Source organism: Larimichthys crocea, chromosome XIV (genome assembly GCF_000972845.2).
Source record: "Larimichthys crocea isolate SSNF chromosome XIV, L_crocea_2.0, whole genome shotgun sequence".
Taxonomy (NCBI): Eukaryota; Metazoa; Chordata; class Actinopteri; family Sciaenidae; genus Larimichthys; species Larimichthys crocea.
The window spans coordinates 10,278,392-10,302,117 of NC_040024.1; the positions used below are offsets into that span (position 1 = coordinate 10,278,392).

Below are 23,726 nucleotides of genomic sequence, written 5' to 3' on the forward strand. Positions count from 1 at the left end.
TTTTATTTTTTTGCTAGAAGTCAGCTAACTGTCTTCTAGCAATTAAAAGTTTGCTAAATGTCATCGAACTGTCAGTTTAAAGTAAGCTAACTGTCAGTTAAAAGTTAGCTTAACGTCAGCTAACTGTCAGTTTAAAGTAAGCTAACTGTCAGTTAAAAGTTAGCTTAATGTCAGCTAACTATCAGTTAAAAGTGAGCTAACTTAGTTAGCTCACTTTTGACGGACAGTTAGCTCACTTAAACTATCAGTTAAAAGTGAGCTAACTTAGCTCAATTTTAACTGATAGTTAGCTCACTTAAACTATCAGTTAAAAGTGAGCTAACTGTCAGTTAAAAGTGAGCTTAATGTCAGCTAAATATCAGTTAAAAGTGAGCTTAAATTCAGCTAACTATCAGTTAAAAGTGAGCTTTATGTCAGCTAACTATCAGTTAAAAGTGAGCTTAATTTCAGCTAACTATCAGTTAAAAGCGAGCTAACTATCAGTTAAAAGTTATAGCTGTATCTATACCATCAACTGTCTAGGAGCCATGCATGTTTTGTGGCGTTTATGGAGCAAGGTTAATTTAAAAGTGGTTTGTAGTACTTTCAAAACAACATTAACGCTAACTTCCTCTGTTAGTGACCCTCTGTTCCTTTGAAAATTAGCGCTGTCAAGGTTCAAAGTTAAATTCTTAAAGGATTTGCTTGGATTTACGGTAGTCTTTCTACTTAAGAAACACCTACAGTTTGTAACTTGTATATGACAACTGTACTGAGGCGATTCAGGTCTTTGCCGAGTTTTAAAATGGTGGCGTTCCGAGACACAGATTTCGAGCTTCACAACGTCCAACAACAGGTGACATCACACATACGCCGTCCACTCTTTATACTGACGTCTAGGTGTTCAGTACTTGCATACTGTAATACTCTAGAGATACAGGTTTTGTTTCCAGCCTGACAACGGTGATATGTAATACACAGTCTTGCGGACATGCATACATGCTCGATGTCGAGTTGGTATCGGATGATACTAGCCTGGTAAGATTGAAAATGTTAATTTGATACTGTTTTTGAACAAAAACCTGTAACCAAAACACAGACTAACTAAAGGCTTTGGGGGTTGTTAGGTTGTTTACATATTATTTATATTTTCACCAGTTTTGTTGTTGAGAATTTTAATAAAATTTTTAGTACTTGTTTTAATTTGTTTACTGGTTTGCGAGTACTTTTTATTTAAGATTTGATAAAGAATTTTTTATTTAATTATAAACTTTTAACTTTTTAACTATTTAATAATAAAAAAGGAAACATCACAAAAAAATGTAAATTAATTGGATTAGCAATTCCATGACGCATCCACCTTTTATTGAAAAGTATCGGTATCGGCGATACTGGCCCGTATTTACTTGGTATCGGATCGATACCGAAATATGCAGTACCGCACATCACTAATACATGCCCTCACACGTGGAAACACACGCACTTCAGTGATTCTCCTGCTGTCAGTGGGCAGTCCTGACTAACAATCCTCCTGTGCACGCTGTTTTCCACTCATCATCAATATCCATCCTTCATGTATCCCTTCTGTCCTGTATAATCCCCCCTGCATCTACCTTACTATACATGATTAATCATTCACACCCTCCAGCTTCTCTCTCTTTCTCCCTGGCTCTCTTTTACCAGCTCTAGAGAGTAACAGATTACATGTAACCTGACTGATTTATTTATTTCTTTTAAGCCATTACTCACAGATCTGTTAACTGATTACATTTTCAAAGTATCCTGCCTATTTCTATCCCTCCCTTCCTCCCACCCTTCCCCTGAATCGTGCTGCTCTTCAAGTGAGCGTGGGACTGTGATATCTTTTTATGATAAACGAGGGGGTAGGAAAAAAAAAATGCAAATGCCTCCCACCGACGCAATGCGAGATAAATCAGAATCAGAGCCCAGGAAGGAAGGAAGGAAGGAAGGACGGGAGCAAGGAAGGACGGCAGGCAGGCAGTGGTCGAGCGCCCTGAAGCCTCTGCACTGCCAGGCAACCATCCGTCATCATCACCTGAAAACACACACACACACACAGGAGCACAAACAGCCTACGCACAGCGCCGTGTCAAAAGATCCAACTTCTAAAGTCCTGCGATGTCTTTACAGTAATGAGAAGAAGAAGCATGGATGGGAGTGCAGGCGCGTCGGGCAGGGCTTTCCTAATGCTGTTTTCTAAATACAAGAGACAATATGAGCTCTGCTGAATGAGGCTCTACCCCCCCACGCAAACTACTTTGTGTTGACAGTGCCTTTCACTAGAGCCTGGGCAGCCCACCATCTATCAGAAAAGGCTGTCTGTTTCCATAGACCTGCGTCCTCTGGCACTGTGCTCTATTGAATCAGTGTTTTCTAATAGTACCATTCTCTCTCTCTCTCTCTCTCCTCCAGTCCCTTTGCTGCAAACACACCATCTCCCTCTTTGTGATGTGATAAACTAATCATGCATGCATACGGGAGATTCACGAGGTTTATGAAGCTCAAAAATGTAATCCAGCACAGTCAGCGAAATTCAATTATGCGATTCGACTTTCTTTGCTGATGAAGTTCAGATCGTGTGAGATGACTTCCAACGACGAGGTGTGTGCTCCTGACTTTAATTGCAAACTTTTTACCATAATTAAAAGGTTAATAAGTTGTAACTAATGGCCGCAATTGTGTTTAGTTCAGCTGCATTGTTTTGAACCTCTGACAGTATAAAGAGTGGATGGCGTATCCGTGACGTCACCGTAGGTTTCCGAAAAGCTCGAAATCTGTGGCGCTGGCCGCCACCATGTTTGTTGTTCTGCCAGCTAACGAAAGAAGCCTGGGTGCTCAAACAACCAATCCACTTTATTTATATAGCACGATTTTTTAGGTTTCCAAAGTGCTGCACAACAATATAAGACACAATAAATAACACAATAGAAAAACAATAAAACATGAAGTAGACTATAGAAAGATAAAAAAAACAATCAAATAAAATAAATAAAAAGCACTACCCGCAAAAGATAAAATAAATTTAATAAAAATAAATAAATAAAAATGTGCATGTATACACACAATCTGTAAGCAGCCAAAAGCAGCCACTCTGTTAATTATTCATAACTCTAAAGGTCCAGTGTGTAGGATTTCATGGCACCTAGAGGTGAAGGTGCAGATTGTTTAGGCTCCGAGTCAAAGTCAAAGAAGTTACCGTATACGGTACCTGTGACGTAGTCTGACATTTGCTGATTGGCTGATTGAAGTCCTGTTAAGTGTATAACGTATAACTTTCATACCAGGTTTGTGTTTCCTACCTTTCTCGTTCTCTGGTACCAGAGTTTCAATGGGAGGCTCCAGCTCTCCGCTGTCCAGCAGGCAGCACTTCGCCTGGGACAGAAAGAGGCGCAGACCCTGCAGGAGCTGCACGGACGTCACACGTGACGAAGACGAGGATGAAGAAGAAGAGGAAGTCAGGGATTTCAGCACCTCTCTCTGCGCCAGGAGGAAATCCTGAACCATGCCCCCAAAGGTGGAGCGCCTGTCTCTGGACAGCTCCTCCACCAGTCGCGTCAGCCTCTTGTCCGGAGCGAAGAAACACACAAACGCCTCGCTCATGCGGTGCAGCCCGCCGCGGCCTCGAGAGCGCACGAGCGGCGGGCGCTGGTAGATGTTAGTTTGGGCTTGGGTCATGCTTTCTGGATCTGAATCCGAGTCATTGTCCTCGTCCATGCTGCTGAAGGAGCTGCTGCTGTCGAGCTCAGCCAGGGACGGAGCTGGACGGCGCTCCAGGGACAAAACTGCCACCTCGATGCCTGACTCCTTTGCTCGGGCGGACGGCTGGGGCTGTGGAAACTCCTCCACCTGTGCAGACGTCTTACCCAGGACGGAAATGAGAATTTAAAATGATTTATATTGAGAAAATAACATAAACAGAAGAAGAAGACGGTCACACATATTACTTGTGGCACATAGACGGACATCATGTCCTCCTCCTCTGCAGAACCTGGTGATACAGCAGGAGTTCTCCTCAGGACCCCCGCCCCGGGGTGAACTCTTCTCTGTGGGTTGGTGCCGGCCTTCTGCAGCCTCTCTGACTCACCGGGCTGGTCCCCCGATGAGGAAGGTGAATAGGAGCCGATCCCCTCGAGCGATAGATTCATGGAGGACTCGGAGAGCCGGAGCCGCATGCTGCGCTTGAAGCGGTGCCGTTTATTCGAGGCGCTGTGGTTTACGAGCTGCGGCTGCTGAAAAAAAGAGGTATTAAGTGTTGGTCAAACAAGAGCCAGAAGCTTTTGAACATACTTTTATGTCACTTCGACCCTGAAACAGATTTAGAGTGTTCTGTAAGACTGCGAAGACGAAGGTCTCATTAATGACGGCACCAACACGATCAAAAGGTGACTCAAAAAGCTGCAGCAGGTCACGTATTGGAGGAAAAATTTTACTTTTCAGGATCTAAACAAACTTTTTCAGCTCGTCCCCAAAAAAAAAAAAAAATCCCTACTAACCTTGCTAACCTCAAGCTGTAGGAAGAGCGGGTTGATGAAGCAGAGTTTGCCTTGTCTACCCCGGCTCAGCATGGTACATCGGTCCTGGGTCTGAGCCTGGCTGCCACTGGTTGATGCAACCAGGTCCACCGGTCCATTTTGGATCTCTGAGGCACTCGGCACACTCCAGAAGTCTAAAAAGGAGATGCACCAACCAACCAATCTGATTTGTACAGATATTATGACATTTATACACTTGTGATAAACTACACATAGAAGTTTTATCCTTCTCTTTCAGGCCACTTGTACTGTATTTTAAGGTCTATCTACTGCTAACTGACAACAGCAGACTGATTTTATAGTCTTTTATCTCTGAGCTGCAGTCAGTGACACACACACTGTGTCTTACTTGTCATTTTTAGCCATCTTGAAGTCACACCTCGCTCTCTGCTGCGGCGCTGCAGCCGTACATGTTGCCATGTTAAAATAGATGCAAGCTGGCAGTCACTACTTTAGTCGGTCCATCGTTTTTACTTTCTCACATTTAGCAAATACGTCGCTGAGGAGAAGTCATTACGGAGCGACGTCGTCTGTATATTGTGTATGTCTAACTTTAGTTTCGTGAATGTGTAAAAGCTTTAGCAATGTTTGCTGGTGAGAGACAGCTCTGTGAGGCCAACGTCAACCTGCTGCCATGCCAACAATAATAATGCTGATATGTTAATGTTTAACAAGTATATTTACTTTACTTACACTTCTATTAACAATGATGGAGCTGAATATAAAAACGTACATGTATTTCATATTTATATACTGGCAGTCAAAGTTGGCGATAATTGCAATCCGGTGAAGAAGAAATGTTGCAATTGCCATTTTCCATCCGTACTCGAATCGAGGCAACAATACTCTGCTTAAGTGCACTATGCCTGGAAGTACACAATTGTGTACTACATAGAAGTGTACTAACGGAAGTATCTGAATTAAGACACAGCGTTACTTTGAGGTGAGATTAAACATTGAGGTGCTAGCAGGCCAGGCTGAGGGGTCATTAGTTTTGCAGGTATTTCATCATAATCAGACAATACATTTTTCTGGTCACTAATAACACTAAATGAAAAGTCAAGAGATCACTATAGTTACTACAAATGATCCTGAGCGTGGTCAGTGGTGGGACGAGCATTGCAAATGGAACCACAATACCAGTGTATCTAAAACAATAATCTTAGTATAGCAACTATTATTTGGGGCAAGCAACTAAGCAATATACTTTTTAAGAACAGGAAATTAAAGGAAGAGAGAGGATGATGATATGCAACAAGGACCAGGCTTGAATCAAACCCAGGTAGCTACAGTGAGGACTTGATACATGGTACGCACATTCTAACAGGTGAGCTACAGACGTGGTAGCAACATACTGAGTAAGTTTCGTGAGAGGTTTTCAGGTTTCCTGTACCTTGTCCCATGTGTGAGATGGCCTCCAGCTGCCTGTGTGTTGTGGCTTTAGCAATGGCCTCCGGTAGCTGCAGCGGGAAGGGCAACACATCTCTGCAAGACAAGAACAAAGCTTAAATGAAACCATGTGTGTGCGATCATGAGATTTTCAAAAGGTATTTGAATGACGTCAAACGGCCAAAACTATGTGGACAAACTCCCACTTGTTGCACATCTGATTCCAAGAGATTTGATCTTCCACACCAAACTGGGAAAAACCATTTCTAGTGGACCTCATTTCGTGTATTGTCATGTTACAAGTTAAAAGCTGTAGAATTATCCTTCCTTCATTGGAAAATTCATTGGGAAACCATGAAAGACAACCTCAACCCAAAGTGGCAGGGACGTCCACATACTTTTGGCCTAAACAGTTAAAATAATACTTCACCTGCTGACACAGTAGAAGGCCACCAGACGACACAGGTCGGGGAAGCTGAGTGCCGAACTCTCCAAGGCGAATGCTGGTTATAGAACAGACAGAGTTTGTTTGACAGCTGTGGAGGCAGTGGGACACACATTTAAACAGGAAGTGTGGCAGCTGCAGATCTTTTGGAGGACCCATCCTGTCCCACACTACTTCACCCAGCAATTCTATGAACTGCATTACGAACAGAGAAATGTGGCTTGTATTTCTGTAGTGGCAGGTGGGTAACACATGATAATTCAGCTTGTTTTATACTCACTGGAGTCCTCCTCGCAGATGAAGCACTCCTTAACAGAGGAGGCACTTTTGTCTGCCGTCACTCTCAAGCACAGCACCTTCCTCTGGCTGGAGCTGCATTTACGCACCAAAAATGTCTGTAAGCACCAAACAACCACCACAGACAACAGGAATAAATCACTGGAGATGGTGCAGATTGTGCAAACAGCAACGTAAAGTACCAAATAATAGAAAATCAAGCAAACTTTAAAGCAACATTGTGTGATTTTTCAACCATAAAATAACATAATTAATCAGGTGAACGGTGTCTCTGTCATTCGTACGTCTGTTGTCACACTATGTAACTTTGTGCTCCGGGTACGATCACCAACTATTTCACTGATTTTGGTGAAACTGGATCATATTTTATGGAGAAAATGTTTTCTGGTTTCCCTCTCTGATGTCCTCCGGCTGCTCCGTCTAAACTCTCTGTGATTTACAGAGTTTATAATGGACAGTGAAGTAAACTGCTGACAACTGTAGCTGCTGTTAAGCTTTAGTTTTTCCAGGCCCAGGGTGCAGAATAAATGCTGGTGTCGTGCCAGAACCCGAGCTGGGCAGGTAGGCAATGTAACCAGATTCAGCAGCCTCTATGGACATGATGACAGAGGTGAAAAGACCAAAGGGGATGTTGATGGTGGAAGCTAAGACGAGCAAGTGAGAGAGTGAACGCCGGACAAGACTAAATCTGGGGCTGGCTTTTAGTTGTTGGCGAGAGCTTGGTGAAATAAAAGGCCGAAAGACAGACGCTGAGCTGGGCTTCTTTAAGTTTAGGATATAAAAATACATAGATGCGTGATGATCAGTGTATTCCTGTATTCTTTGAAGCGATATGATTGAAATAATTGACTTGTCCTTACCCCAACGGGCTCTCTGAGCAGGATGTAGAGGGCGGAGTCTTGGTTGAGTGACAGTTGCAGCCACACGGGGTGTGTGACCAGCAGACGATCCAGGACGCTGAAGGCCCGCTGAGAGCCTCGCTGGGTAGCCTCCTGCATCTGAAACACATGCACAAAGGTTATAATACAACGTCCTTGAGATGGGTGGACATATCAGCTCCGAATAAAGTATTTTCTATGTATTTATAGTCGTATTTTGTCTTTTGGGTTGTGATTGCGGCTTCTAAAGTTGAAGGGAACACACGTTCAACGAGATTGTGATCCAATTTTCCAACCAATCACCCTTCGCTCCCCACATGCTTCAACAATCCTTGGCTGTCCATGACTCTGTCACCAGTTCATTGCTTTTCCTTCCTTGCACCACTGCAGACATGTGAATACCTCACAGGAGCTGCAGTTTTTGACATGCACTGACCCAGTCGTCGAGCCATCACAGCTTGGTCCTTGACGAATCCTGATGCTTGCCCATTTTCTTCCAACTTCGAGGACAAAGTGTGCACTTGCTGCAGGATATATCCCATCCACTGACAGGTGCCATGGTAACCAGCTAATCAGTGTTATTCACCTCACCTGTCAGTGGTCTGAATGTTATGGCTGATCGGTGTATATATTTATATTTATTGTATTTATATTTATTTATTTCATTTATGGAAAACCACCAGCATGACATCACAAAAATCATGTTGAAGTCTCATAAACGTTTGTGAAATCCAATCAGACCGTGACTTTATTACCACTAATCAGATTTAGGTGGTTGACATAATCTGACATTTAAAAATATCTGATTTAATGTCATTATTTCTGTTCAAAGCTCCATGGCTGTGAAGTCAATGTGCCAAAAACTGCAGTTCCTCAAACGTCCACTTGAAGCTGGCTCCAGCAGTGAGTCAGTCTCCATAAGTCCCCATGTTCAAATGTCCAACTTCACAGCAGAAATAAACATGTTTACAGCCTGGTACAAAAAACAGTTTTGGTCTCTGTAGCTAATTTCCCCGTTCATGACAACTGTACTGAGGGTGAATTTATATACAACTCACCTGTTCACATTATATTAAGGCTTAAAGTTATGTATAATTAACAGTGTGGATGCTTTGATTGACAGGTTACAGATGGCTTGTTTGAGCAACCAGGCGTCATTCAGCCCAGTTTTTAGTCTTTGCCGATTATTAGAGTAGCTGTGAGGCGGAAGAGGCAGGACTACAAAGATGGCAGCCACAGATTTTGAGCTTCAAAACGTCACACATACTCTGTCCATTCTTTACGCTGTCATTGGGCTACTTCTTTCATATTACCTTTATGTTTTATGACTTTATTAGATACCTACGTTGGGAGAGATGAGTGGAAGTCGAAGCCTGCTGGGCTGTCTGACTTTCATCGAACTTGCACTTCAAAGTTTGTTTTTTTTTACATCCGTCTGCTCTTTCTAAAATCTCTCACGGTGTTGTCATGTTGCTCCGAATGTTGTACACCTCTCCTCCTTCTGTCTTCACTGTACCAACAACAAAACCTCAGTATATATATATCTATATCTATATTTCTAAAGAATTTACATGTTTCAACGTGCACCTGGTGGGAAAAAAAAACGACATAAAACAACAATGAGTTTCAGTTTGAACTCTGTTTTTCCTTATTTTTGGCCCTTTTAATATTATTCAATCGCAGATTTACTTTCTCTCTCTCTCTCTCCATCTCTCCATCTCTCTCTCTCTCTCTCTCTCAGATTGGCTTGCTGCTGGATGTCACACTGTGTGGGCTGCTGGCGAACGCTTGTGAGCGTAGCAGCAGATGGTTGCCATGGCAACCCGGGCCTACACATCCTACCAGGCATTCCCACTCAGTGAAACACCCATTTCTCTGACAAGTTGGAGACACACACACACACACACACACACACACACACACACACACACTGTCTTAAAGGTTCTCTGGGGTGCAGAGGTGGTTTATTTCTAGGAAGCTTTGTTTTATTTATTTATTTTTTTGGGTAATAATAATAAAAAAAGATTTTTTTTTGGTCGCTTCCTCCCTCACATCAGAGCACCAAAGTTCATTTCTGAGCACATCAGATGCAGCAGCCTGTTTCGTTGGTATCAGAGGGTTCAGTTTTATGAATATTGTCTTCATTCAGTAACACATTTTAAAGTCTCCACGTTTTTTTTTTTTTTATCACCTCCTGCCACCTTATTACATAACTCGCCCCTCCTCTCGGGGAAACCAGCTATCTGTACCGATCTGCACTCTGTAAGACCATTAACTGATTTTGTAAATAGCGTTCAGGAGGAGGGGTCAGGATTGAGTCCCGCATATCAGCTGACATCAATCAAAGGAGGGAGTCGGTGTTATATCATAATTACAGGTTTGAGAGCTGTAAGACTTTAGAGGAAGCTCATGAGGGACTTGTTAATTGCGTTTAAAAATAAGAGAAATTGTCAGTTTGCTAAACCAAAAAGAGCAATTATAGTTTAGCAACTAAGACTGAGCAGACATGTCGGGCTTTGGATTTCTCCACGTGCCAAAATCATGTTTTATGAGAGCTCAAAGCCAGAAATACAAACAAATATGATAATATATATCAATAAAAGTTTTATTTATATAGCAGCTTTAAAACCAGAGTTTAAGAAGTGCTTTGAAAGACAACATGAACGCTTGTTTCCACCCCTGACAGTATAAAGAGTGGACAGAGTATGCGTGACGTCACCCACAGGTTTCTGAAGACCAGATCCTTGGTGGACCTGAGGCGGGCTGAATGGCGCTTGGTTGTTCAAATAAGCCACCTGTAGCAGCACCCACCTGTCAATCAAAGCGTCCACGCTCTTAATTCTGCATAACTTTAAGCCTTAATGTAATCTGAACAGGTGAGTTGTATATAAATTCACCCTCAGTACAGTTGTCATGAACGGGGAAAAAAAACTGTTTTTTGTACCAGGCTGTAAACATGTTTATTTCTGCTGTGAAACATGGGGACTTATGGAGACTGACTCACTTCTGGAGCCAGCCTCAAGTGGACGTTTGAGGAACTGCAGTTTTTGGCTTCACTTCACATCCACAGAGGTCGCCGCTTGGTTTCAACAACCAGGCTTCATTCAGCTCTACCTCTTTGCCCATCTTTTGGCAGGTGGCAACAGCCAGAGCCAGCACACTGACGGTGACGTCATTGATACAACATCCATATTTATTTATACGGTCTATAGTCAGGACCTAGAGTGCAATCAGTGTGACTGTTTTATCTATCAGGGATTCACTTCAGACCACCTCACATGAGCATTTCAAGTCAACAAGCATCATCATCTTCAAATTAGGAGTTAAATATTTTTTTATTTCAAGGTGCGCTTTAATAAATAAATAAAAAAAGCTGTGAGTATGACTCTGCGTAGGTCTGCAGAGTCGCCCCTTTGCATATCTGGAGCCAACGAACCACGCAGATCCGCAGGTCCGATGACCTAACCACACAAGGCTATAAGACAAGTAGAGAGAGAGAGAAAACAGAGAGCAAGACCCGAGTGTTTCGTTAGCCATTTCCAGGTCCGCCTTACATAAAATGCAATGCTGCCCACACACACACACAGAGAAAGACTTATGTAATTCCCTCAGAGAAAGAGAGACACACACAGAGAGAGAGAGAGAGAAGAGAAAAGATAAAAAGATACAATGATGAAAAGAAGAAAAAGCCGGCACTGAAAATTAAAGCTGGGTAAGGAAATCACAACATCAGTGGGCCTGCAGCGCTGCAGTTCAAGCCGGCAGACTGGAAATATAATAAGCAGGAGACGTACACTGTCTAACAAGGTGTTTTTACACCTGAGGGCAGCAGCAGCAGCAGCAGCAGCAGCCAGAAATCCAGCGGGATAGACCAGAAAGTCTGAATGCACAGAGCACTTAACAAGTAGATGAAGAGACAGTTAGGGCAAGACTTGTCTGAAAAGGGGGGTGGGTAGATGGACAGAGAGGAGTGCTGAGCCCGGTAGTGTGAGTCTGTGGGGACTTGTAGTGGAAAGTGGAGTTTCGGAAAACCCTTTGGGCTCAGTCGAGGAGGTACGGACTCAGACTAGATCCAAAAATAAGCAGCTTATTAATGGGTGTTTTGGTAAAGGAGACATTAGATTTTACTGTGCAAATGTTGACTGACCGCGAGAGAAAAACCCCGACTAGTTTCACAGAAGAGATGAGAAACTTGAACCGAGATGCAAAAACTGGACAGAAGGACTGACCGACTTGCTGGCTGAGCGAGTGATGATGGAGTGACGGAGTGACTCAAACACTCACAGAAGACAATTTCTTAGCAGAGCTGAGAAAACAACAGGTGCCACAGGTATCGGCGTTGGTGCAGAATTATGCAGAAAACATCACCAGCCGACCACAGTGTGGCGCATCTGTTAATCAGATGCACGCACATTGTTTCAGTCCTTGATTACAAGGGATTCAAGGCAAGGAAGAAGTCTTTCAAGGCTGGAGGTGAAGCGGAAGTTCAGTTGACCTAAATGAAACAGAAGAGGACGGTGATAAAAAACAATGTAGGATGAGAGAGAGAGAGAGATCACTGACAATCAGCAGCTGCTCAGCGAGAAGCTCAACCCGGTGCAGATGGACAACATCATGGTGTCCAGATTTTTCCCCACCTCCAGACCAGTGCTCCATCAGGTTATAGAGAGACACAGCGTCTGGCGCCCCCAAAGGGATGAACGGTTTCAACGCTGTTCGAAAAACAATCTCCACCTCCGACTCTCCCAGGATGACGTCTTCGTCATGTTATGTATCAGCGAAGCAGAGAAAGTCTGAAGAGTTTATGTCAGGTGTTGCGAGGAGAACCACCTACAGCTCAGTGACTGCAAGGAGCTTTCAGTAGATTTGAATGAAGTGTTTTAAAGCTTCAAATGCAAAGTGCACGGAGAAGAAAAAAGCACCATCAAAGGTTACGTTCTCTGGCAAGGAACACACCATCAACAGTTGAGCTTGAAAGACAGTGAGCAAAGCTCGGATCTTGTACTTCTTGAAACTGCAGGGAGCTTCGGTGGGGAATCCGCCGTAGCTCCGGGCTACGACGGACCCCCTAGGATCCTACGGAGAGTAAGAAGTAGTAGAAACAGAAGGAGCGGTGGGGAGGGGGCGAAGAATACAAGAGTTAAACAGGAGCACATGGTTAGGAGTGTATTTATAGTTTAAGCCGGCGAAAGCACGATTGAGGTGTGTTCCTGCTCCTGAAACTTCAATTTCACACTCATCTAACTGATTTCAATGCTCATGAAGGCCACCGATACAAATATGGTCTGACAAGTTGATCTCAGTGCTAGACATGTTGTCTTTAAGATGCTGAATGAGACAAAGCCGAAGGTTCTTCTTGAGAGTTTCCAGCATTTTCTGAGTGGTGGTGAACGCAATGAATATGTTGATGTGATGATTCCTGCAAGTATTCAAAGTTTCAGACCAGGGATATACATTTTCCTGTTCAGTCCCAAAACTAAAATATTTGAGTTTGATTTGTTGGAGGAACTTTGCAGCCGTTCTACTTCTTCCACTCTCCTCAGTGGTGCACCAAAGTTTGTTCGATGGAAAGTGAAACTTGCTCTTGTGGGACAAATGAGACATTATTAGGTGAATATTGGGAAACTCTGGTGATATCCCCACAGTTGAGGTCTTGACCAGTCTTAAAATGAAATTCTCTTTGTTCGAGACCGAGACAAGACTGAGTAATAATGCAGTCGTAGACCAATACCTTTAATAAGTGGTCTCAAAAACAAAACTGATCTTGAGTACTACAGCACTGTAAGTGGTTGGATGGATGCTCGGCCACTTCTAGGTTGCTTCTAGGCTGGGGCGGTAGGTCAGTTAATAAGGAATAACAAACAAAACACTTCGTTAGTTTGATCTGCCACATTGGTTTCCATTCATTTCAAGGGGATGAAGATGAACCTGTAGAAACATAAAAACTGAGATAATCAAAAAAAATCATGTGTTGTATGAAACTCCATCATATATGCAACTGCAACTGTTTTTAAAGCGAGAAAGAACCTAATTTATATCTTCCATTCATGTTTGCTCATTTGTTGAAGCTTTGATTTCTTCTTCAGTGCAATACAACATATAAAACATCAGTATACAAATATGGAGATGCTCCTTTAAAAGAGGAATTCACCCTCGGATCACTAAACCTGTAAAACATAAAACAAAGTTTTCACCCTCGGATCACTAAACCTGTAAAACATAAAACAAAGTTTTGTGTGGTGATTGAACTTTTCTAATATTTTTTCACTTTGCCTCCTCTTCTTCTGCTTAATTAGCGATTTTCCTACATTTCCCAGAATCACTTTCAGCAGCCTCCACAAGCGCATGAACTGGTGCTCAGTTAAGTATTGTGCGTAGGTGGACAAAGCCATAATGACTGAGATAGTAAGAGCAAAAAGAGCGCCGCTTTGGAGGAAAAACTGCCCTTTACACTGAAAACAACACATCTTGTAGCGCTTTGAAAGAGATTCTGGTCTCCTGAGGATACAACCAACGGTTGAATTAGTATTTCTGCCTCTTCTAACGTTAGTCCTCAATCATAAGTCCAAGATACCGAGGCTAAAAATGGCTGCTGATGTTTACAGTTGATGTGTTCTTGCAAACTCAAATGTATCTGCAATGGAGATATCCCCGAGTGTTATCCCCAGGGATGAATGCATAACAAAATAAGTCCAGAGACAGCTACAGAGACTCCTGAGACAGCAGCATGGGGGGGAGGACGAGGCATCTCCCACCCCCTCGACACTGAGCCGGTTACAGCTACAGTCCATCTCCATCCTCTTGCTTCATCATTCAAGGTGCAACACAACATCTTTCTCCACGAATGTAACCCCCAGCCGACAAACATGCAACGGCAGTGATACTGAAAACAGACAGCGGTGTCGCGCACTTTGCTGATTTCCATCTGGAGATTTTGATAAGCAGGTGGTTAGAAAAGCACAAATCTGACCACGGTAATTCGTTTTCTATCATCTTATTTGTTAGGGTGTACGTTTTGATGTTCTTACATGCTTTGGTTCTTTTATAGATTTCGATATTGTGGATTTATTTTGTGTTTTTCGTTGAAGTTTTACAGCTCTCGCACCCCGACGTGACGCTGCAGTCGACACTTTTTAAAATCATTTTCATCCAGCTGTCATAGTGTCATGTCTACAACACTATTTACCTCCATCCTAATATTTTTCAACACTTTTTTTCTCTTCACTGTCTTTGTGTATTTCCCTTATTTCACCTTAGTGCATCAAATTCAGGAAGCTGCAAACTTCCTGCTTATATAATTACAATTTAGTTAAGTAAATGACTCATATTCAGTTCATATTTACACTGCCAAGATAAACAGATTTGAAATCTGAAACACACACACACACACACAGACATTTCACCTGTTATTATGACAGTAGGGAACAACACACACTTCCAGCAGGAAGTAAACTCTACTAAAACTTTTTGCAGTCATAAAATAAAGTGTCAGCTCCAGAGTTGGTAAGTTCATCCAAACTGTCTCTCTCTCTCTCTGCAGAGGCGACGGGCGACTTGGTGTTTAAATTAACAATTAAAAAAACTTTGTGTTTGTGCATTTTCAGCTACGACAGACGCACCCCAATATTTCTCAGTCGTGGAGTCTGTGCCAGTCCTGCCAAGTTTTCACTGTTCATATTCAATATGAGCATCTCAGGACGAACTTCTAACCTCAACCTGACAGCACAGTAACTCTTTGACATCATCTTCTGTGTCAAAATAAAGTTAAGTTAGCTCAGAGGACGCTCCCTGTAAGACGTCTGCCTGCCCTCACTGAAACTGACATGGACCTGCAGTCCATTTAGTGAGGCAGTTCGTTAGTAGACTTCATCAGTCTGCAGCTGAACGCCTGGTCAAGGTCAATTCCTCCGTTAATTTATAGAACTCACCTGGTCAAACTATATTAAGACTTAAAGTTATGCAGGATTAACAGCCATGTGGCCGCTTTGATTGACAGGTAGGTGGTGGTACAGGTGGTTCACGTCTTTGTCGATTGTTAGATTATCCGGGATGCAGAAGAAGCAGGACTACCGGGAGATTTTGAGCTTCGAAACAGCTCTTCAGAAACCCGTCACACACACGCTGTCCTTCCTTTATAATGTCAGTGGTAGAAATATGTTCATCTTTGCGGTACAAAGCTTCTCAGATAGATGAACATCAATGTGACCCCCGGTGCCTTTACGCTCTATATCAGCACTCATGCAACGTTTCTTTGACATAACACGAAACATTTAACGAGCAGTGTTTGTTTCCCCTCGCAAACAAACTTTGTCAAAACAACAAATGGGCGCTTTATTATTCATCTCTATTCACCGGCGTTCGACGCCAACAACAAGCCATCAGTCTGTAAAATCTCTCATTTGCACACAAGAGTGACCATGACGGTGGCTAAGTATAGCCAGCAGCCCATCACTGCATGCGTAGGATGACTAATGGAACAACATAATTGCAGTGGGCTATAAGTATCCGCAGGGGGCAACAGTGGGCACACGGCCCTGCTGACTGATGACAGGTGTCCGTTTTGATGCCTGCTGCAAAAGCGCTGTAGCGATGGCACTCGGGGCCAGTGACAAGGAAGCGAGAGCTGTGTGTTTTACTGAGTGTGTGTGTGTGACGAAGCTGTACAAAGGAATTAGTATGAGTCAGAAGTAACACTGGGGCTGTAGGAGAGGACGAGGACTGTTAGCATAACTGTGAATATTCATAATTTTAGAAGCATATCGGTGAATCAGAAAGGGGCATTATCACAAATAGTCCTGTCAGACCAGAGGTGTGTGTGTGTGTGTGTAAAACAGAGCGTTCATCATGATGTCATTAAATCTTTAAGCCGTATTTCTCCATGAATGGTCTTTCCTTGATTTTTTTTTCTCAGCAGCTGAACTAGTCTAACTCTGAATCGACACTTTGACTTCGACTCTGTGGCGATCTCGACGTGTGAATGTTTTAATTAAGGAGTGACTAAGGGGCTGCTTTGGGTGCGAGAGGAACGTCGGTTAGTGGTAGGCGATACTGTTGAAATCATTGTCGCAGAGTGTTACTCTGGAGATGTTGATGTGTACTGAGTGAATGCAAACTCACAAATAAAATCATCAAACTGTTTTATGTCAAGTACAGGAGTGCCAAGGTGGCCCAAGGGTCAAAGACCTGAACACCGTCAATGCAATATCCTCAATGATGTTGATGCTGCGGTGATATATGATGTTATTCCCACTATGCAACTTTGAGCTCTGGGTACGATCACCCGCGATAAGTCACACACCACCAACTATTTCACTGATTTTGGGATCACATTTTATGGAGAAAATGGTTTTCCCTTAGAGCTCAGAGCACCGGAGGAGTGTTAGAGTTTGTACCGTAGGCGTTTCGGATCACTGTAAAGACTAGATTTTCAAGCTCAGGGTGCTGGGGAGGGATGATCGGGATCGAACCAAGGCCAGTGTCGTGCCAGAACCGGAGCTGAGAGAGTGTAACCAGGCTCAGCAGCCTCTATGGACATGATGACAGAGGCAAAGAGAACGAAGGGGACATTTATGGAAGAAGCTAAGACCGCGCAAGAAGCTCTTGGACAAGAGTAAATCTTTTTTTTTTTTGTGTTTGCTTGGTGAAATAAATAAAAGGCTGAAAGACAGACGCCGAGCTGGACTTCTTAGTCAGTAATATTATCTGCCATGTCTTGTGCTTGATGTTTGGCTGTTGGAAAGTGGTCAACTCAAACAGAGACAATCATAACAAATACATGCATGTATTTACATGAAACTGGGGGCACTAAATCACAAAACATTTCTACGCAGTGTTGCTTTAAATCTGTAATCTTTGTTGCATTAGATTAGATGTTTAGCATCTAACCAGCAGTAATGTGCAGAGTAATGTGCAGTCTAGAGAGATATATATAAATAACAGTGGAGATATATATGTTAATGTTGTTACATGTTAAGTTTAGATACATACAGAATGAGCAGAGTGAAATGAATATACTAAAGGTATACGCGGCATGTGCAGCAGTTTCAGTCAGTAACTGCAGGTGTTAAGTGTAATTACACAGTGTGGGTGTGAGTAATGTATGTACGTATACATTATGTATATGTCAGTCATTCCCCTCTCTGTCTCTTTATGGGGTGAAACAACAAACCAAAAACCGAACCAACCTTTACTGGGAGTATCCGATGTTTCTACAAATAAAATGTTATGCCTTTAAAACAATTTAAAAGATGTTATAGTCACATAAAAAGGGTTCAGTCGCAACAGAGATTATCACTCCGCTGGGTGTTTCAGCATCTTCAAATGTTAAAATACAAGTACAGTCATATAAGACCCTGATAAGCTAACTCAAGTTTCAGTATAGGGACTTGTCAGATAGCGTTAGAAATATACGTTGTCATGATTTGACACAAGCATGTATTACACAGCAACATTTACAACCATCGGCCTGGTTTTCTGGCCCACAACTTCACTATTTCAGGTCACTCTTACTCTTATTAACCTTGTTTACAGTCTCTGCGGGGCGATTGTTTCCAGCAGAGAAAACTTTCCCTGTGTGTACACCTCCTGCCCTACATCAAACAGCAGCCAGATTTAAATTTAGACAACTCGAGTAGCCTTCAGCAGATAAAGAATCAGACATTTCCCTCAGGGAAGTCGGTAGAGACCCAAAACAGAGCTAAAAGAGTTTGACTTACATCTTGCTGGGTCCAAATAATTGATGATGAAGTGTTTCCTCACAGCTGCTGGGTGTGTTGAGCAGACAACTGTTAGCCAACACCTCTGCCCTATATTTAAACCTCAAAAGGTGATCATATGTCAATGTTGTGTGTGTGTGTGCAGGTTTTTGTTTCTGCTGCCCCCAAGTGGCCAAAAATCAGTCACTGCAGTTTGTACATTGAAATAAACTGAATAAATATTTAGTTTTTATTTATTTCATTTGTTTGCAGGCATTTTAGTGGACTGTTGCTCACATTACAAACACTAAAACTTGGGATATTAAACTGGGAAATTACGGGAGTGGGTTTTATTTTCACTAACGGGATCAAGGTTTTTAAAACTACAAGACCCGCACAGGTGTTTTCAATCAGAGAGGAGGCTAATTAGACCTCTGTTCATGACATCATCAACCTGTATGAACTATAAACAGTGTAGATTATCCCGCCCTAACAGCTGCAGAGCGAAGGAGCTGTCAGTCGAAAAGAAGAGTCGGCCCGCACCACCTGTTGAGGTGCAGTGTGGGTGCACGACGGTCACATTTTAATTGTTGATTCTTCTAATGAAGCAACTTGTGAATATTTGTCAGCGTCTTGTTTTTCTCACCATGTTTTGGAGCTTCTGCAGGCTGCACTTGGCAAATTCATCCATCTGAACAGGTCATCCAATCTCATATGAAACTGGGGAAGACCTGCCAGAACAACAATCTATCCGCTTGTCTCAGATGAACTTTTTTTCCCAAGATGCTGTCACTTCTCAGAAACACCAAACAAGAAGAATAATCTCACCATCCTGTCTGATTTATCCGACAGAGAGATGTAAACACTTCTTCGTGGTTGAGTAAAAGCATAATTATTTAACAATATGTGGGGAAATTATTGGATCGGTGCCCTTAGAAAGAGGTTTTGTTAACGTCACGAGTCGACTTTTCTGATCTGTTTTGACCTTCGTGATTCACAGTGTGAGTAATGACGGGTCGGCATGAGGAGCTCTTCTTACAAAATGTTATTTTTGTGAAGGACTGTTAGGTAATGTCAGAGGTTTTTTCGACAAGTGAGAGTGAATAATACCACTTGAAAAACAGAGTGCTTTTTTTTACAGCTTTGTTGGGGATGCTTTTCCAAAATCAGAAGAAAAGACGGGCGCCTTTTGAGTTCTAGTTCAATATCTTCAGTGTCAAGAACTTATTTTCTCTAATTCAGATAAGATCGCTTAAAAAATAAAGATGTTTTTTTGTCCTGATGGCAGGACAGTAAAAGACAAAACATTCAGCGGTGTAGGATGTGACTCTCGTGGATCTTTCTTCATACGATAATTCATTTTCCAGGCCTCTCGAAGCTCTCGACACCCTCGTGTGAATCCTCTGAGCGTCGTCTTGACAATGACAATGAGGGATCACTTTCATCCTCCATTGTCAGACTGTGTTAGAGTGACCACAAGAGGACAAAAGCCGGCATTAATACTGTACTCTCTGTGTCAAACTCAGACCTCTTTCTCTCTATTATCAACTCCTATGAATGTTTAAAGCTTTTCGTGAAGCGGATCACAGTCAGCATTTTTGACACATTTAAGGAGCTACCCTTCTTTAATTGCAAAAAAAACCCCATGATGTTTGATATCATAATGTACTGTTGAATACATGTAGCTACACTTAAACATCTCAGCTCTCTAGTGAGGAATTTATCCAGCAAGACCTGCCGAGGAAATGTATGAAAATATCTCTGGGAAGAAAATCTGCTCTGGTTGTCTGAGAAACCTCCATAAAAAAAAAACAGTTTTTTAAAAAAAGGCACACGTCCTGATTTAGTGCCCAAAAGTGGTGCTATGGAAACTGAAATGTGAATTCTCATGCATTTTTCCTCTAACGTGAACTTAAGCAATCAACGAGATGGTAACCTCCACAGTGTGTTACTGCATCATCACTTCGTCAATGGGGCGGTGATTTAAAGATATTGATGTGTTGACAGTGGAGATATCTGTGGCTGGAAACAAGCACTATTATCTACTTTTGTTAGTGATATTGTGACGCGTCTGTGCTGACGTTTTCTTGCTGATTGGGGAGGAAGAATGGTTGGAGGGTTGAGGGTGTGTTAGTTAGAGATGGTGTGGAATATGAAGGAGGTACAAAAGTCAAACTTTGTGCAAGTTTTCATGAAGAAGAAGAAGAACTTCATTGATTCCTTAATAGGGAAATTCCCTTTTTACTTAAAGGGTTTTTTAGACATGCAAATGTTGAGTGTCCACAAGGTTAAATTGGCACCACAAAAGTTATACCAACTTTCCAATTACCAATTTTCGAAGAAGAAGGCGGCTTGAAGTGCAGATGTGGAGACACAGGCAGTGCCCTGGGTGTAGTTAGGGTGTTCAGTTGCTTAAGGGTGTCCCAACAGAGTCCAGGAGGTGAACTGGCAACCTCTACAGTTACCGGTCCACACTCCATACTGGACCAGCTTAGACTTGATCCAGCGACCCTCTAGTTCCCAAACCAAGTGTACTGCCGCCCAGTTTCTTTTCTAGTATATAACTTTAACTTATTAGGACATTTTTCATGCAACCTATATTAATATAACTTTAACTTATTAGGACATTTTTCATGCAACCTATATTAATGCAGGGTGCTCCAATGACTCAGTTAGAGGCTGAAATTGAGAACAAGTGGGAAAAAAAGATAGGTCAGTGCAATTTGCAATTTGTACTATGAGTGGGTCATTGTTTGGGTTTATAAGCAGCCTTCATAACTGAGATTCAAGTTCAGCTTGGTTACCAGAAAAATCTTGCATTTGTGCCTCACAATTACTTATCTGTAATTTCCAAACACACTAAAAACTTTCCTTTTTGAAAAAAGGGGTATTTCTTTTCCAACTGTAAGCTACCACCTGAACAATAACTCCATTTTCCTACCACATAAACCGGCACATATCCTGGGAGTTAACACGAGATTTTAGAGGGAAAAGATCCTGGAGAGTAACACACCCGTAAAATGAAGTGTGATATGAGGTCAGCGCTGCTCTTGTCAGGTCACATTTGGGGTAAGATGAGCAGTTTTCAATGATAAGATGATGAAATATTACTTAGAGGAACAGACAAGATTACTGAAACACTTCAGTCTGAATGCCAGCCATCGTTTTTACGAGTAGCTGCCAGATTTTTCAAAATGGTGGACATTTGTTTGAGGGATGAAACTTTATTTTTTTATTTTATTAGATTATTATTATTATTTTTTTAAATGCTGGCTTCTGTGCTGTGTTGCATGATGATGACACAATTCCTGGAGCAGTGATGGGGGAAGCCTGCCATATACATGAGTCAGGTTACTGTAACGTGTCTGTCTGCGCAACCACTTCCAGCACAAAGGACAGACTGCTCAGCGAAGGACTGAACTCCGTCCAACAAGCTCTGAGCGTCATGCTCGGGCACACTGCGATCACACTCCTCCTACACAACACAGGGCAGAATGCAGCCCCCCCACCCTCCCTACACACACACACATAAATATACACACATTTTTTTGGCTATCAAAATTAACATGTCGTTCCACTTTGGACAATCACAGACTTCATGTAGGCAGAGGTGAATAATCACAGAAGAGAGGACCTGCAAAGCAATCAGTCCTGCTTTAAAAAGCTCATCTGCATTAAACAACAACAAAAAAAAAACAATCAGCAGTCATTTAAAAGTCACAAAACGCCACTTACAGTAATGTGCTTCTCAGAATTAACGAGCAAAACAACAGCAAGGAAGTGGGAACATCACATCTACTCCCACACAGGCAGGATGGCACTTCAGTTTTAAAGTTATGTAACAGTCTAATGGTGTGAGATTACATTCACTTTGCCCTCAGACAAGAGATCAAGATACTCCAAAAGTCTGAGTGGTCTCATTGAGGATTGTTTCCGGAGGGGGGCTTAATGACATTAGTTCACATGAAACAAACTTGTGTGTGCAAAGATTTTAACTTTTAAGGCTTTTTTTTTTGTTTCCTCTCTGTCAGCCATCCAAAGACATCCTTTAAAGAGAAAGAGGAGAACAACAGCAACTCTGACAACCTCAGCATAAACCTGCTGCTGCCAGTAATTAAGATGTGGACACCTACACCTTTTCTTTGTCTTCAATGCCAAGCGTGAAACAATTAGAAAAAACAACTTTGCATCACATATTTGGCTGTGGAGACGGGGTGACGTCACTGCCTCGGCTGCTGATTGATCACTAATTGATTAATTGGCAAATGTCACACATGCATGAATCACCTGCATTGTTTACCAAGACGTCGTCCCCCCTTATCCCGGTGACCGGAAACTACGTTAAACAACAAACGCCAACGCGCTTTGAACTGGAGAATAAAAACAGAAAAAACCTTCAAACAGGGAGGAGAAAACATCAATACAGATACTGTAGCCTGCAGCCAAGCAGCCGAGCATGCATGTGCCAAACTCTCCAGGAAACTCCCGCTGTGATTTTTACTTCATCTATTTTTTTTTCCTTTCCCAAAGCATGGCAACCCGTTTTTACGCAAAGCCCCGCTCCAAAAAATAACTTACCTTCTCTCTTCTCGCTGTGAAGGTGGGAACAGGTGTTGCTCGGCGGCGTGCCTGGTCTGCTTGTCTTTTTAATTAGGCGTCCGAGAGAGAGAGAGTTTCTTTTTTTTTCTTTTTTCTTTAATGGTTGTGTATGAATGAAGATGAAGTGCTGAGGCTTCTTTTGAGTCCGCCGTGCACCATGCTGTGGGAAAACACGGGGCTTGTCAAGAAAATGCGCACAACACTGGTGACAGGGCGGAGGAGCGCATTTTTTAATTCTGTCTGAGCATCTGAAGTGATACACGCACACACACACACACAGTCACAGCAGAGACACTGCGTGTGTGTGTGTGTGTGGCCCCCTCCCCTCTCTCTAACTCTGCACACACACCAAATCATATTATGGCACAATGCAAAATGTCAGCAAAACCACTTTTTATTAAATCATTTACGAAAGGGCGTTTGTGCTATTATAATCCTGCAAAAAACAAACATTTAAATCAACACTGTGTGATCTTTTACAGTGTGCCAAACCAACATTTAACTTTAATATTAGCAGATTAATGTAGAAAATGTTGTAAAAACATTATAAAAATACCAATAACAGCTTCCATTTCATGACATGTACACACAACACTGTGCTCAGGTGGGAGAAAACAGCCAATCGTCTTTAAAATGCTGATTGAGGCGCATAAATTATCACAATCCTCCAACATTGTGTGACCATGGCAAAGCTGTTAGAGGCGTCAGATAACCGGAGCTGGACTTTGACGCACGGTGAGCATTTTGTGGATGTGTGTAAAGGTGTGTGTGTGTGAGAGAGAGAGCTATTTCTGGACTGCTGCATCCACCTTTTTTTTTTCTTCATACAGGTGAGGATGTGTGCTTCAGCTTCTGCCCGCTGGAGGGCGCCACAGGCCGCCTTTAGCTTCAC

At 42.5% G+C, this 23,726-nt stretch overlaps 1 protein-coding gene across 2 annotated transcripts in view; it reads right to left on the reverse strand.

The window, feature by feature from the left end:
- The window catches only part of rin1b (Ras and Rab interactor 1b), a 30,451-nt gene extending 7,308 nt beyond the window's left edge, over window positions 1–23,143 (reverse strand). Inside the window, exons 1-8 of one of the 2 annotated variants that reach the window (XM_027287828.1) lie at window positions 22,814–23,143; window positions 7,524–7,661; window positions 6,647–6,761; window positions 6,352–6,424; window positions 5,926–6,017; window positions 4,503–4,666; window positions 3,945–4,229; window positions 3,300–3,858 (exon numbers count right to left, since the gene is read on the reverse strand). In XM_027287828.1, coding sequence (XP_027143629.1) covers window positions 3,300–3,858; window positions 3,945–4,229; window positions 4,503–4,666; window positions 5,926–6,017; window positions 6,352–6,424; window positions 6,647–6,761; window positions 7,524–7,661 — 1,426 coding nt within the window. In that variant the 5' untranslated portion in view covers window positions 22,814–23,143. Of the gene's footprint in view, window positions 1–3,299; window positions 3,859–3,944; window positions 4,230–4,493; window positions 4,667–5,925; window positions 6,018–6,351; window positions 6,425–6,646; window positions 6,762–7,523; window positions 7,662–22,813 lie in introns of both variants that reach the window. The other variant, XM_027287827.1, reaches the window with a different exon arrangement.
- Between the last annotated feature and the right edge of the window lie 583 nt (window positions 23,144–23,726).